This window comes from Physeter macrocephalus, chromosome 20, assembly GCF_002837175.3.
Source record: "Physeter macrocephalus isolate SW-GA chromosome 20, ASM283717v5, whole genome shotgun sequence".
Classification (NCBI taxonomy): domain Eukaryota; kingdom Metazoa; phylum Chordata; class Mammalia; order Artiodactyla; family Physeteridae; genus Physeter; species Physeter macrocephalus.
Genome location: NC_041233.1, coordinates 46,546,481 through 46,558,862, shown reverse-complemented (window position 1 = coordinate 46,558,862; position 12,382 = coordinate 46,546,481). Strand labels below are relative to the sequence as shown.

Below are 12,382 nucleotides of genomic sequence, written 5' to 3'. Positions count from 1 at the left end.
CCCGTGTCCCCTGCATCAGCAGGCGGACTCTCAACCACTGTGCCACCAGGGAAGCCCTCATTATAGTTTTAATTTACATTGAGGGATGAAATGACCAGTATATGTTTAAGAGCCTCTAGAATATGTGTGTGTGTGTGTGTGTGTGTGAAATACCTATTCATATTCTCTGCCTATTTTTCTATTAGAATTTTTTTTTCTTGTAGATTTATAGGAAATCTAATGTATTAGGGAGATTTGCCCTTTGTTTTTATGATTTGAAAATATTTTTTCCTAGTTTGTCTTGATTTTACTGGATTTTTTCCCCCTTTATGGCTTCTAAGTTTTGATCTAAATTAAAAAGTCCTTTTCCGCTAATGTGTTTGTAAAGGAAGTTTCCATATTCTCCAACTCTTGCTACTTGTTTTTCCAAAACTCTGTAACCAAGCATATGTTAATAACATGGTATTCCTCACTATCATAAACTTCATATGTAAACTCACTATTTGAACTTGCTATCTAAATTAAGAAACCAAATAGCTTCCCGTAGTGAGGCATACTTATATTTCAGTGGTTTTCATGCTTCCTTGAATCACCATCATCCCATGGCTAATTCTGCTTCATCCATACCCTATCTACTTCCTTACCTCCCATGTTTTCCCATCATATCTCATCTGTAAATATTTTAGTTATAGCTCTAAAAGGAAGGATTCTTTTCTTTATTTAGCCTAACCTCATTACCATTGTTATACTTTAAGCAAAAAATGACATAAATTTGTTACTATCATTGGATATCTAGTCTCTTCAAATTTCTAATTGTCTCCAAAACGTCTTTTTTTTTTTTTAAACCATGTATTTGTTTGACTCAGGATCCATATAAAGTTTGTAACTTTCAATTATTTCAGATTTTAAATCCCTTTTAACCTATAGACTATAGATTCTCCCTTCATGTCTCTCATCCTTTCCCTCTTCCCCTTTCAATTTATTTGTTGAAGAAACCACGTTGGGTTTGTCCAAATTTTTCCATAGTCTGAATTTTGCTGATTATACAAAGAGCAGTAATTCCTCTAAAATTGGTAGTTGGATCACGAGACTGGATGAGATTAGGTTCAGTTGGAGAGAGGACTACTTCTTGGGTAGAATTATATTCTTTCATTCGGAGATACATAATATCTGGATGTCCATTATGGTTTTATGGTTTACGTTTAAATCTTTTCTATAATTGGTATTTTTATCCAGATGTATGATGTGTGCTATGAATTGAATTTTGCTTTTGTTTTTCCAAATGGGTACCCAGTTGTCCCAACACCATTTTTTGGAATAGTCCATCCTTTCCTCATTAGAGAAGCCACCTTTATCATATACTAAATTCTTGTATGTATTGGTTGTGTTTCTGGACTTTGAATTCAGGTCATTGGTCCTTTCTGTGTTTATTCACCAGCACCACACTCTTTTTTTTTTTTTCTTTTTTTGGCTGCGTTGGGTCTTTGTTGCGGCGAGCGGGGGCTACTCTTCGTTGCGGCGTGCAGGCTTCTCTTTGCAGTGGCTTCTCTTTGCAGTGGCTTCTCTTGTTGTGGAGCACGGGCTCTAGGCTTCAGTAGTTGTGGCACGTGGACTCAGTAGTCGTGGCTCGTGGTGGGCTCTAGAGCGCAGGCTCAGTAGTTGTGGCGCACGGGCTTAGTTCCACGGCATGTGGGATCTTCCCGGACCAGGGCTCGAACCCGGGTCCCCTGCATTGGCAGGTGGATTCTTAACCGCTGCGCCACCAGGGAAGTCCCCACCACACTCTTAATTATTAAGGTCTTGTAAGTTTTAATATCAGGTAGGGCTAGACACCTCTTGTTGTCCCCCAGCCCACAGTTTCTTGGTATGCTATTTTTTCTGTATGAATTTTAAATTAATTTGTCTTATTCAAGAAAAAAAACAAACACTAGTGTTTTTGGTGGATCATAATTTAAGAGAATTAAGATATTTTTGATGTTGACTCTTTCTCCCCAGAAGCATTTATGTCTTTCTGGTTGTTCAAGTCTTGTATCTTTCAGTGGTGTTCTGTTCATTTATTTCTTTACAATATATCAAAATAACATATATGCTATTTGCTAAAGTTTAAAGTGTCTAACAAATTACAGAGATTAGATCATTGGTTACTAACCATTTGGGGGATCATACAGCCCTTTAATAAAGAGATAAAGCTATGTCGTCTTTCCTTAAAAAACAGCGTATATACTTGAAATGTTTTGTATCGTTTTGGGGAAATTCCTAAAACCTTTCATATATTCTGGGTAAGGAACTCCTGTCCTCCATGAATGAGAAATCAACAAATTACATTTTGCCTTTTAACTGAATATTTGATTACTGCTTTCAAGAAGACATTGTGTAGTTGTAGTACTGTTTAGATAAAACAGGCTCCATTGGCCAACCTTTGATAAGGATAGGCATTGATGAACAGAGAAGAAAACAAAGGGGGTTAAATGAGTTCACAAGATCTTTTGAATTAGAATGGCTATGATGTGGCTAGAAATTTAACAGGCATTACAAGGTAGTTGGGAACAATTTTGTGGCGACTTCAGGTTAACTAATACAGTTATTTAAAAAAATTTTAATGAAGTGTGGCTGGAAGTTAATATTTTTGAACCCCGTTTGTGTGGTCCAGTGTAAATATAGGTGATATAGGTCATTGATATATAGATGAATGTAAATTATGAGATGTAAGCTGTTTGTCTCGTATGATAGCCATACTTTACACAGGCCATTAAATTTTAGCATTTAAATTTAAGACACTACTCATTATGCCTAATTTAAACTTTGATTTTAGTGTTGTGCTTTTTTTTAACAGTAGTATCTTTGGAAATTCTTTTAGAATTACATTTGTCATTGGTACAGGCAGTTTTTAGCATTCTGTTTCTTATTTATGAAAGTACAAAGAATTAGTGTCTAATCAGTTTTATGATGCAGAATATGAGTGCTCTCTGGATAATTGCTGACATGGGAATGTCTCATTTCCTACTAGCTGGTATTTATATGCTGGAGGCATATTGTTACTTCAATGGAATATGAAAGAAATTAATGTAATTTTGTTAAAAGATGCCTCAAATCAGTAGCACACACATTTATTTAATAAGATGAGCATTATCATGCGTATACATTCCTGAGCAGAATTAGAGTTTTTGATGCAAACAGATGGCTAGACTTTTATATTTTGAGTTTTTTCTTCTCTGAAGAAAAGAATGAAGCTTTTGAAATGATACTGTTTTCCAGTCTTTCACAATTCTTTATTGATAGATCCTTAACACAACCCACTCATTTAAAAAAGATAGTATACTGGTTTGGGCTTAACATTTTAAGTTTGAAAGAATTAGAACCAATAACATTTATATCTAATACAAGTATCATGTCTGACATTGCAGTAAGGACAGTTTTCGTTCCCTATACAGACTAACCTGAATTTATATATTTTCTGTAACTGCGGGAATAGTTAACAAGCATGGGTTTAGGAGACAGACCTGAGGATCCCATTCTGGCTGGACCATTTCCTACTGTGTGACCTTGAGCAAATATTGTTAGCATCTCTGTGCCTCATTTTCTCACTTGGAAATCAGAGATAATGCCAACAATCTCATAGAGTCGGTTTGAGAATTTAAATTAAATAATATATGTAAAATGCTTTGATTATCATGCAGTGTACAGTCAATGGCAGATATAGTGAATAACCGCACACAAATAAGTGCTATTCTTTCAAGCTATTTTGGACGTTCATTAATTTATTCCTGTTTTGCTCCCAGTACTCAAAACCTTTTTTTAACTTGGGAATTGCCTTCATACTTGCCTAATAAAAATAATTCTCATTACTTCACGGTTTATCTAGAGCCATTATCTTAAAATAAAAAGGGCTACTTTTAGAGTGCTTGCTGTGTGCCGAGCATTGTGGTAAGATACACATCGTTTTATTTAATCTTTAATCCATCTAAGCAGTACATATTGGTACTCTTTTACACTTCTCTGGAAACTGAAATCCAGAGAAGTTATATAATGAGTTACCCAGGTTTACATAGCAAAGTAGTAGTGATGGAGCCTTTCTCTTAACCATTATGGAATGCTATCTCTGTTTACTAATCGTTCTCCCCCAATGACTGGAATTTTCTATTTATTCTTTTCTTATACTTGTTTTGTTCATCTTTGTGACTTTATCACCCTGTCATGCACAAGATTTGTGAGTGGTTAGAACATAGTGTGGCCCAACAAAGGAGAAGGCAAAGGATAGGGTGGAGGCGTTGATTGTTTGAGGGAGGAGGACTAATTTTTAACATCTTGGAGAATAATTTGGGAGGTCTTTTATCTTAGACATATACACAAATAACTTCAAATCTAGCACCTGGATTTAAAAGGTGATCTTAATATATTCTGCTTCGTGTCAACTCCTCCCCCGCTCCCTCACCCCACACCGTCATTGATAGCCTGCTGTAGAGAACTCTCAGCACTATCCTGAAGTTCGTGTGTGTATCAGTTCCATAAATGTGTGTTGAGATACATAATACAGGTACAGGTGTAGGTTATTTTTTCTCTTTCACTGTTACAAACTATAGAGAAAGTGAGTTTCTGAGGCACACAAAAAAGTTTAAACTACAAAGAGAATAGAAAAGTCTGACTGTAATCAGACTTAAGGCTTCTTGAAGTATGACAAGATACAGTGAACAAAGTGCAAGAACAGGTCACAAGGAAAACATTTTGCAACCCTATAACCAACAAAGGACTAATATCCAGATTATACAGAATTCCTGTAATCAGTTTGTCAGCTTTTATGTTTGTACATTAGATCACAGATTCTAACTATAACTAACCCATGGAACTTATCATCTTATATCCCCAGTATTGTTGTTACACATCTCCCAGTATTGTTGCGGGTTTGTCCATTTGTTATATTTTTCTGGTGAATTATTTTTTATCATTATGTAATGATTTCTGTTTGTGGTGATTCCTGATAAATTTGCATTTGTTCTTTTTTATTTTAGTGCTTTCCATGTATTATGCTTTTTTTTTCCTCCCTGGACTCCCCCTGCCCACACCTTCCCCTTTCCCCCTCCAGTTCCCCTACCTCCCCACCAGTCCTTCGTTCTTTAGTGTTGCTCTTGTGTTCTTTATTCCTTTTTCCCTCTTCCTCTAGTCATTTGGAAGTTACACATTCTCTTTTAGTGCTACTTAGTTCTTTACCCCAAATTAAATGATTATTATTACTGTTTTTATATATTAAAGCTTAGATTTATCTATATGTAGTTTACTATTTTCCTTGCCTGTTCCACACCTACCTTCTGCATGCAGTTTTCTTTTTATCAAAGAATATGTGATTTCTCTTTATTAACCTCCACATTTAGGACTGAGAACACGGTCATGTGAGGTCACAGTTGCAGAGTTAACAGTAGATCCCATGTTGTCTTACCTCCAAGTCTCTTGTCCTTGTGTAGAGTTACATGGGGTCTTCCACAAAGACAAATGGGAATTTAGTAACAAATGACGATGGCATTTCCAGTCAACTTGGGGAAAATAAATGTTAAGACAAACGGTTAGCTATATGGGGGAAAAAATACAGCTGGATCTTTACTGCATTGTCTTCAAATCCTGGCTCTGGCAATGGTGTGACCTTGGGCAATTTATTTAACCTCTGCAGGTTTTACTATTTTCTGAAAACGAAAATGAGAATACTTCCCTGTCAGGATTAAATGAGAATACTCCATGTAAAGTACTTAATACAGCGAATGATATATAAGAATCATTTAATGCATGGTAGTTACTATAATTAATTTTTTTCCTCATTTTCTCTTCTTAAGCTACATATCAGCTTTTAAGTATCCCAAGTCTGTTACGTGCCCAGGAGGATCACTTAATTGGCTTGACTGTATAAGCTTAGGTTGGGGAGCAAAGCTATAGGTGCTGAATTAGTGTTGAGGTAGTAGAATATCAAAGCAGTACAGTTAAAATGAGGGTTAGAATATTTTAGTAGAATATGATTTTTGTAATATCATAATATTACAAAAATCAGGTCTCAGGACTTAATGATCCAGGCTATTTGCCAAGTATGTTGACTATATTATAAAAAAGTGTCGAAGTGGGACCTTCCTAAGAGGCACCAAAGTCAATCCAGCAATATTTGAATGCCTTTTCTTCCCCATCACTCTGTGATCTATCTAGTAAGACTTATTTATGTTTTGGTCATAATGACAATTACTGAAAATTAGATTTCAAATTTTATGGTTAAAAAAAGAAAACTTCTAGAGACTGAAAATACTGTCTATTGATTCTCCTCCCATGCTGTTCCAATATGCTTAACTTTCTTTAATTCTAAGAATGTTTGGATATATCTTTTGCAGTATATTTTACATTTTTTTTTTAAAGCATGTTTTATATTTGTTTAAGGTGGATAGGCATGTGGACCTGCTGGAAGTTGCCCAGGAAACTGATGGATTTTCAGGAAGTGACCTAAAGGAGATGTGTCGAGATGCTGCCCTCCTCTGTGTCAGGGAATATGTTAATTCTACATCAGAAGAAAGGTATGTGTATTTAGAGTTGATCTCTTAATATTTGTCAAACCCTTTTAGAGCTTTTGGGATAGTTTCTTTTATTTTGCTTTATAATACCAACTTTGCTTATGGAATACAAAGGTAAATTGGAATTTTAAATTCCCCTAATGTTATTTATTGCCTTTTTTCTGAAGGAGAATTCTGGAAATGAATTTGCAAGGGAGGGTGGTTTGGGGAAGCATCTGAAATGAAGAGAAAGAAGTAAAAGCTGAATTTCTACTGGAAATCCATGAACTGGGTTACAGAAAGCTGACAAACTTAAGCTTGCCCATCCCTACCAGGAAAACAGCTGCTCTGGTATCCCTGGATTGCTTTTGTATTTTAAATTTTTACATTATGGAAATGAGTGCCTTGTCTTCCAGAAATTTTACATTTATGGGGACGTTGCTGTGGACTGGACTTCAACTTGTTAATAATGTATTTACTAAAAATGAAGTCATTTGTCACTGCAGCAAACTTGAAACCAGTTTCAGAGTATCTTGAGCTTGAGAAACGAATCTTGTACCAGCCGTATTAGTGAACTGGAATATGGAATAATGCAGCTCTGATGAACAAAAGTTCTGTGTTTCCCATAAGGCCACTTGCCCTGAACCAGTATAACCCTGCATTTCTAAGCCCCTGTTCAAAATATCAACCTTCTAACGTGACTCTTAGTAAACCAGTGTACTTTGGGGGCTTGTGTCCAATGAGTTCTCTACCTCTTGCCCCATTGTTTCTCAGTCTCCCTTCTTCATCCCCTGAGGCTTTCATTCCAAGTGACCTGGATTTGCCTGTCTTATTCATGTGTTTAATTACATTGCATTGCCTAGCAAGCTTTGCCAAAAAAGGTTTCTCTTGGTATAGAAAGGTTTGCATGAAAGCTACCCTGTTAACTTGGAGCTGTGCCTGCACTGGTTCTGGACCTGTCTTTAATGTTCTCTTGGGCCCCTTCGTGGAGAGGGTCACTCCATTTATTTGTTGCCAGATTAATCCAGCTACTCTAGCACTAAAATTGGGAATACTTTTGACCTCTGTAGCCAGGAATCTATCTTCTGAAGATTTTTATTCTGTATATGTTAAGAGGTGAAAAAAAAAACCCTATGAATAAATTTTACTTAAATAAATTATTTTAATGAAAATTCTGTTTTTCTGCTGTCCTTAAAGCCCTGAAAATGTTATATTTCAATGCGAAAAGTCTGGGTAATGGACTTAGGTTATCATAACTTTTTCCCTGAATTATTTTTCCTAAGTGTTTATAAGTTACAAAGGAGACATTATATATTAGATCATATTTTTCTCCTTATTGAAGTGGGGAGGACTTAGAGTAGTTGGTTTTTATTAGTAGAAATGGATTTTATTTTCAGTTTATCTAAAGCTTAAACACATGCATGAATATTATATACCTAAGACTGCTACTTTTTAATTCCAGTTTTCATGGGAATAACTTTTGAATCCTTGATTAGAATTATAATCCCATTTAGATCAACTTTCACACCTTTATATTCTTGGTATGAAGTATTTGATTTTAGTTACCAAGCTATAATGTTTATAGCCAGCCATTTTAGCTTCCTACCTCTTGCTGGTAAGTGCTTTTTAAAAATCTCTTAAGACATTCATATGCATAGATTAATTCCTTGGGAGAATTCACGTGAAGCTGTAAATTGTGGTTGTCTTTGGGGTCTTGGATGCGTAAGAGACTTCATTTTTTAGTCTTGGTAAAGTATTTTAGGGAGATGTATTCTAAAATTATTTGAATATTCGGTGGGCTTTTTTTTTTTGCATTTTAGCCATGATGAAGATGAAATTCGACCTGTGCAACAACAGGACCTGCATCGGGCAATTGAAAAGATGAAGAAATCAAAGGATGCAGCATTTCAGAATGTTTTAACACACGTTTGTTTAGATTGAGAGTAAAGATAATTTGTACAGTTCAATGTGATCCAGTTTGGTGTGCCCTCTTACCATTAGTGGAAATAGAACAGAAGGAGGAGTGTTCTTTAAACAGTGAGGGAGTTATATGTTCATGACACTGGTTTTATACTCTGAATTCTAAGTTATTGAGATATAGTTGTTATATAAATGGTATTACTACTTGTGGAAAATCATGAGGAGGAACAATTTAATTAGCCTGAGTGTGGGTGCTTGTGTTTGACCTCTTTAGCCATATGTTGCAGCCTTATAGCATCTAAGCTGGTCTTAAAGTAACAAATGATTTACTGAGTCGTTAGTGAGAATTGGGGACGTGGCTAAGTGCTGGTTTCTAGATATGTGAGTGTGAGTGTGTGTGTGTGCGTGCGTGCGTGCACGTGTGTATATTAAATGTATATATTCACACATTTTATATTGACATTCTGTAAATAGGTTTGAATACAGAAACTTTTTTTTACTCCAACTACTGAATCAAAAAGTACCAAATAGCATATCGCAAAACTAAGGTTAATGGTTGTGTCTAAAAGGTACAGTGATTCAGCCATTTCTAGTTATAACTTGTTTCAGTTGTTGTTTGTGGTTTTTTGTGTTTCTGAGGTGAGTGTTTCTCTGCAGTTGAATAGTTGGAGTCGCCGCATCAGAGACTTAGATGTGGCTCAGTTATGGTTGTCAGGGTGGTCAGATAAAAGACTTGCGCGGTGATCAGCACTGAGTGGTTGTCAGCCACTTGGGTGATCAGAACTGACTTCATCTCCTTCTGCAAGCACACTGAGTAGAGACATTTTTTTAATTGATACGTGTGAAGGTGGACTGAAAGCCTTTCAAAAGAATGGCTTTGAAAAACCTCAGTGCCATTCAGTACATGTATGTGACTTTCCTTTCTTCATTTAATGTAACAGTTCTGTTGTAACCATGGTTTATTAGTATTATTTTAAAATTATATGTTCTTTAATTATGGTCACATATAATTTGGTCATCAAAAATGAAATGATAGTTTAAAACAACTAGCTGTTACTAAATGTGCTAAAAATACCCATTTTGTAATTTTAATTTTTTTTCCTAGCATATTATAAATTATGCCCTACTTAGTACAGATAGGCACAGCAGAATCCCCATATTGTATCTGTAGTCATTTGATGCTATGTGCACAAAATATGACTCTTTTTTTGTCCAAAATTTCATTAACCGGAATTCTGTTATAGGCACTTAAACATACAGCATGAGGAAAATGGCACAATATGATCTTGAGGTGCCTTGTGAATTTTTGTTTTTATTGTATTTCTTTGAAAATTCTCAATCTTAATTCATGAGCTACTGGATTAATTTCTTTGATATTAAGTCTCTCACTAGAACCCATTGGATAGTTTGTTCTTCATTTGTTCTTTGAATGGTGGGTGGGGTAGAGGTTCGAGTTTTGAAAAATTGTGAAGATGATTGAAAAATTGAATGCAAAACATAAGATACCAAAAATAAAATATTTCGTCTCCATTTTTAATAACTATATTATACTATTATTTTATAAATATGTAATAAAGAGGTCCATCTTAATTGAGTTTTCTCTACTTACTCCTTTGTCTTTTTCAGTTATGTAAAATTTTCTGGGGTTGTTTTGGTTTATAAAACTTGCCCTTGGACTGTTTTCATCTTGCTGTGTAACTTTTATAGCATACATTCTAGTATATAACCATTATTTTGTTTTAGTATGAATTTCAGGAGTCATTTAATTTTAATCTGATGGCATACTGATCAAAAATAGGAGTGACATATCTCTCTTCATGTCCTTTCTTTTTATCTTCTTTTAAATTCAGAATATCCAATAGTAGTAGTTAATTTATCATAGTTTGAATCATCAAATGAAGTTAGAGAAATACACTAAAGCCAACAACACATGACTCATCTAGGCATCTTGTTTTTGTTTTTTTTTTTTTTGTTTTGCGGTATGCGGGCCTCTCACTGCTGCGGCCTCTCCCGTTGAGGAGCACAGGCTCCGGACGTGCAGGCCCAGCCGCCATGGCTCACGGGCCCCGCCGCTTCGCGGCACGTGGGATCCTCCCGGACCGGGGCACGAACCCGCGTCCCCTGCATCGGCAGGCGGGCTCCCAACAACTGCGCCACCAGGGAAGCCCTCATCTAGGCATCTTAACATCTTAAAGTAATTGAGGAAACTTTACTATATGATTTTAAGGAACATTTAGTGTTTTATAATACATCCGTTGCTGTAGACATATTTGATGTAAGCTTTTGGCATGCATTGGATTCTAGGTTCTAAGGTATTTCATTTTGGCTAACAGTTAAAAGTACTGGATCTAGAGTTAGACTGCCTGAGTTTAAATCCAGGCTCCCTATTAATTAACTGTGTATACTTGGACTAGACGTGTAACTTAATGAGACTCAGTTCCTCATTTATAAAATGGAGTGACAGTGGCACTCATCTTATAGGGTGTGTAATGAGATTATGTATGTAAGGCATGTAGCATAGTGCCTTCCATAGTACTGTTCAGATGTTTGCTATCACATTATTTTACTGCTTTTACACACTGATGTACACATCTGTTTGACCAGGCTCAATTTTTAAGCATTCTCCATGCTTAAATTATTTCCATGATCCCTAGATCTCTACTCTAAGGACTGAGATGAAATGATCACCTGTGATGTTTCTCTAAAAGCCTCATTGTTGGAAGACATCTGGTAAGTCTGATGTGTTTCAAACTATTCCTTGGCCTTTTTAAAATAGAGTTTAGAAACTCAATATTTGAATCAATTCAGTATCTCCTTTCCAATTTATCTCCTTTCTCATTCAACCCTGCACCTGCAGGGTGATGGCAGAACTCACCATGTTATCAGTAGCTGGATTGGAGTAATCTAAATATTCTATATGACCACAATAATCTAATATTACTTAGTAGCTATAACTTGAAGGTTTGGAGTCGAGGATGTCTCAAGCTTTGCGTGTGCCTGAATAAAAATGGTAGGAATTTCGTTGGTAGGAATTTTTCTTTTTTTAACTAGAATTGTTTTATTTGTGGACAAATGTTACAGCTTCTTCTGGATAAAGGAAATGAATTCGATGATGTATATTTTATAATTCTCTTTTTAGCTTCTCTTAAGGTCAATGTCAGAATAGTGAATAGAATTCTGATACGCTAAGCATATATCCTGCATGACTAAAATCCCAGTACCAACTGGAAGCCTCAAATAAAGCCATAGAATCATTCCATTTAGAGCTGACAGAATATTTAGGGAGCCTTCATAACTGAAATTGTTATAAATTTAGTTATCAAAGATAGAGTTCCCTAATCGTCTCAAAAGTTACAGCTCTCTCTCTCTTTTTAATTGAAGTATAGTTGATTTGCAATGTTGTGTTAGTTTCAGGTGTACAGCAAAGTGACTCAGATATAGATATATGTGTTAGTGTGTGTATATAAATATATATATATCTTTTTTATATATTTATGTATTTTATATATATATAAAACCTTTTTCAGATTCTTTTCCATTATAGGTTATTATATGATTTTGAATATAGTTCCCTGTGCTATACAGTAGGTTCTTTTTTTTTTTTTAACATCTTTATTGGAGTATAATTGCTTTACAGTGGTGTGTTAGTTTCTGCTTTATAACAAAGGAAATCAGCTATACATATACATATATCCCCATATCCCCTCCCTCTTGCGTCTCCCTCCAACACTCCCTATCCCACCCCTCTAGGTGGACACAAAGCACCGAGCTGATCTCCCTGTCCCTGTGTCCTCAAGTCCATTCTCTAAGTCTGTGTCTTTATTCCTGTCCTGCCCCTAGGTTCTTCATAACCTTTTTTAATTTTTATTTTTTTAGATTCCATATATATGTGTTAGCATACGGTATTTATTTTTCTCTTTCTGACTTACTTCACTCTGTATGACAGACTCTAGGTCCATCCGCCTCAC

At 35.6% G+C, this 12,382-nt stretch overlaps 1 protein-coding gene across 4 annotated transcripts in view; it reads left to right on the top strand.

Annotated features, from left to right (window-relative positions):
• Positions 1-10,008, top strand: part of ATAD1 (ATPase family AAA domain containing 1) — a 54,948-nt gene extending 44,940 nt beyond the window's left edge. For all 4 annotated transcript variants that reach the window (XM_055080902.1, XM_007125537.4, XM_007125538.4 and 1 more), the window contains exons 9-10: positions 6,385-6,518; positions 8,315-10,008. In XM_055080902.1, coding sequence (XP_054936877.1) covers positions 6,385-6,518; positions 8,315-8,435 — 255 coding nt within the window. In that variant the 3' untranslated portion in view covers positions 8,436-10,008. The remainder of the gene's footprint in view (positions 1-6,384; positions 6,519-8,314) is intronic.
• Positions 10,009-12,382: the final 2,374 nt, after the last annotated feature.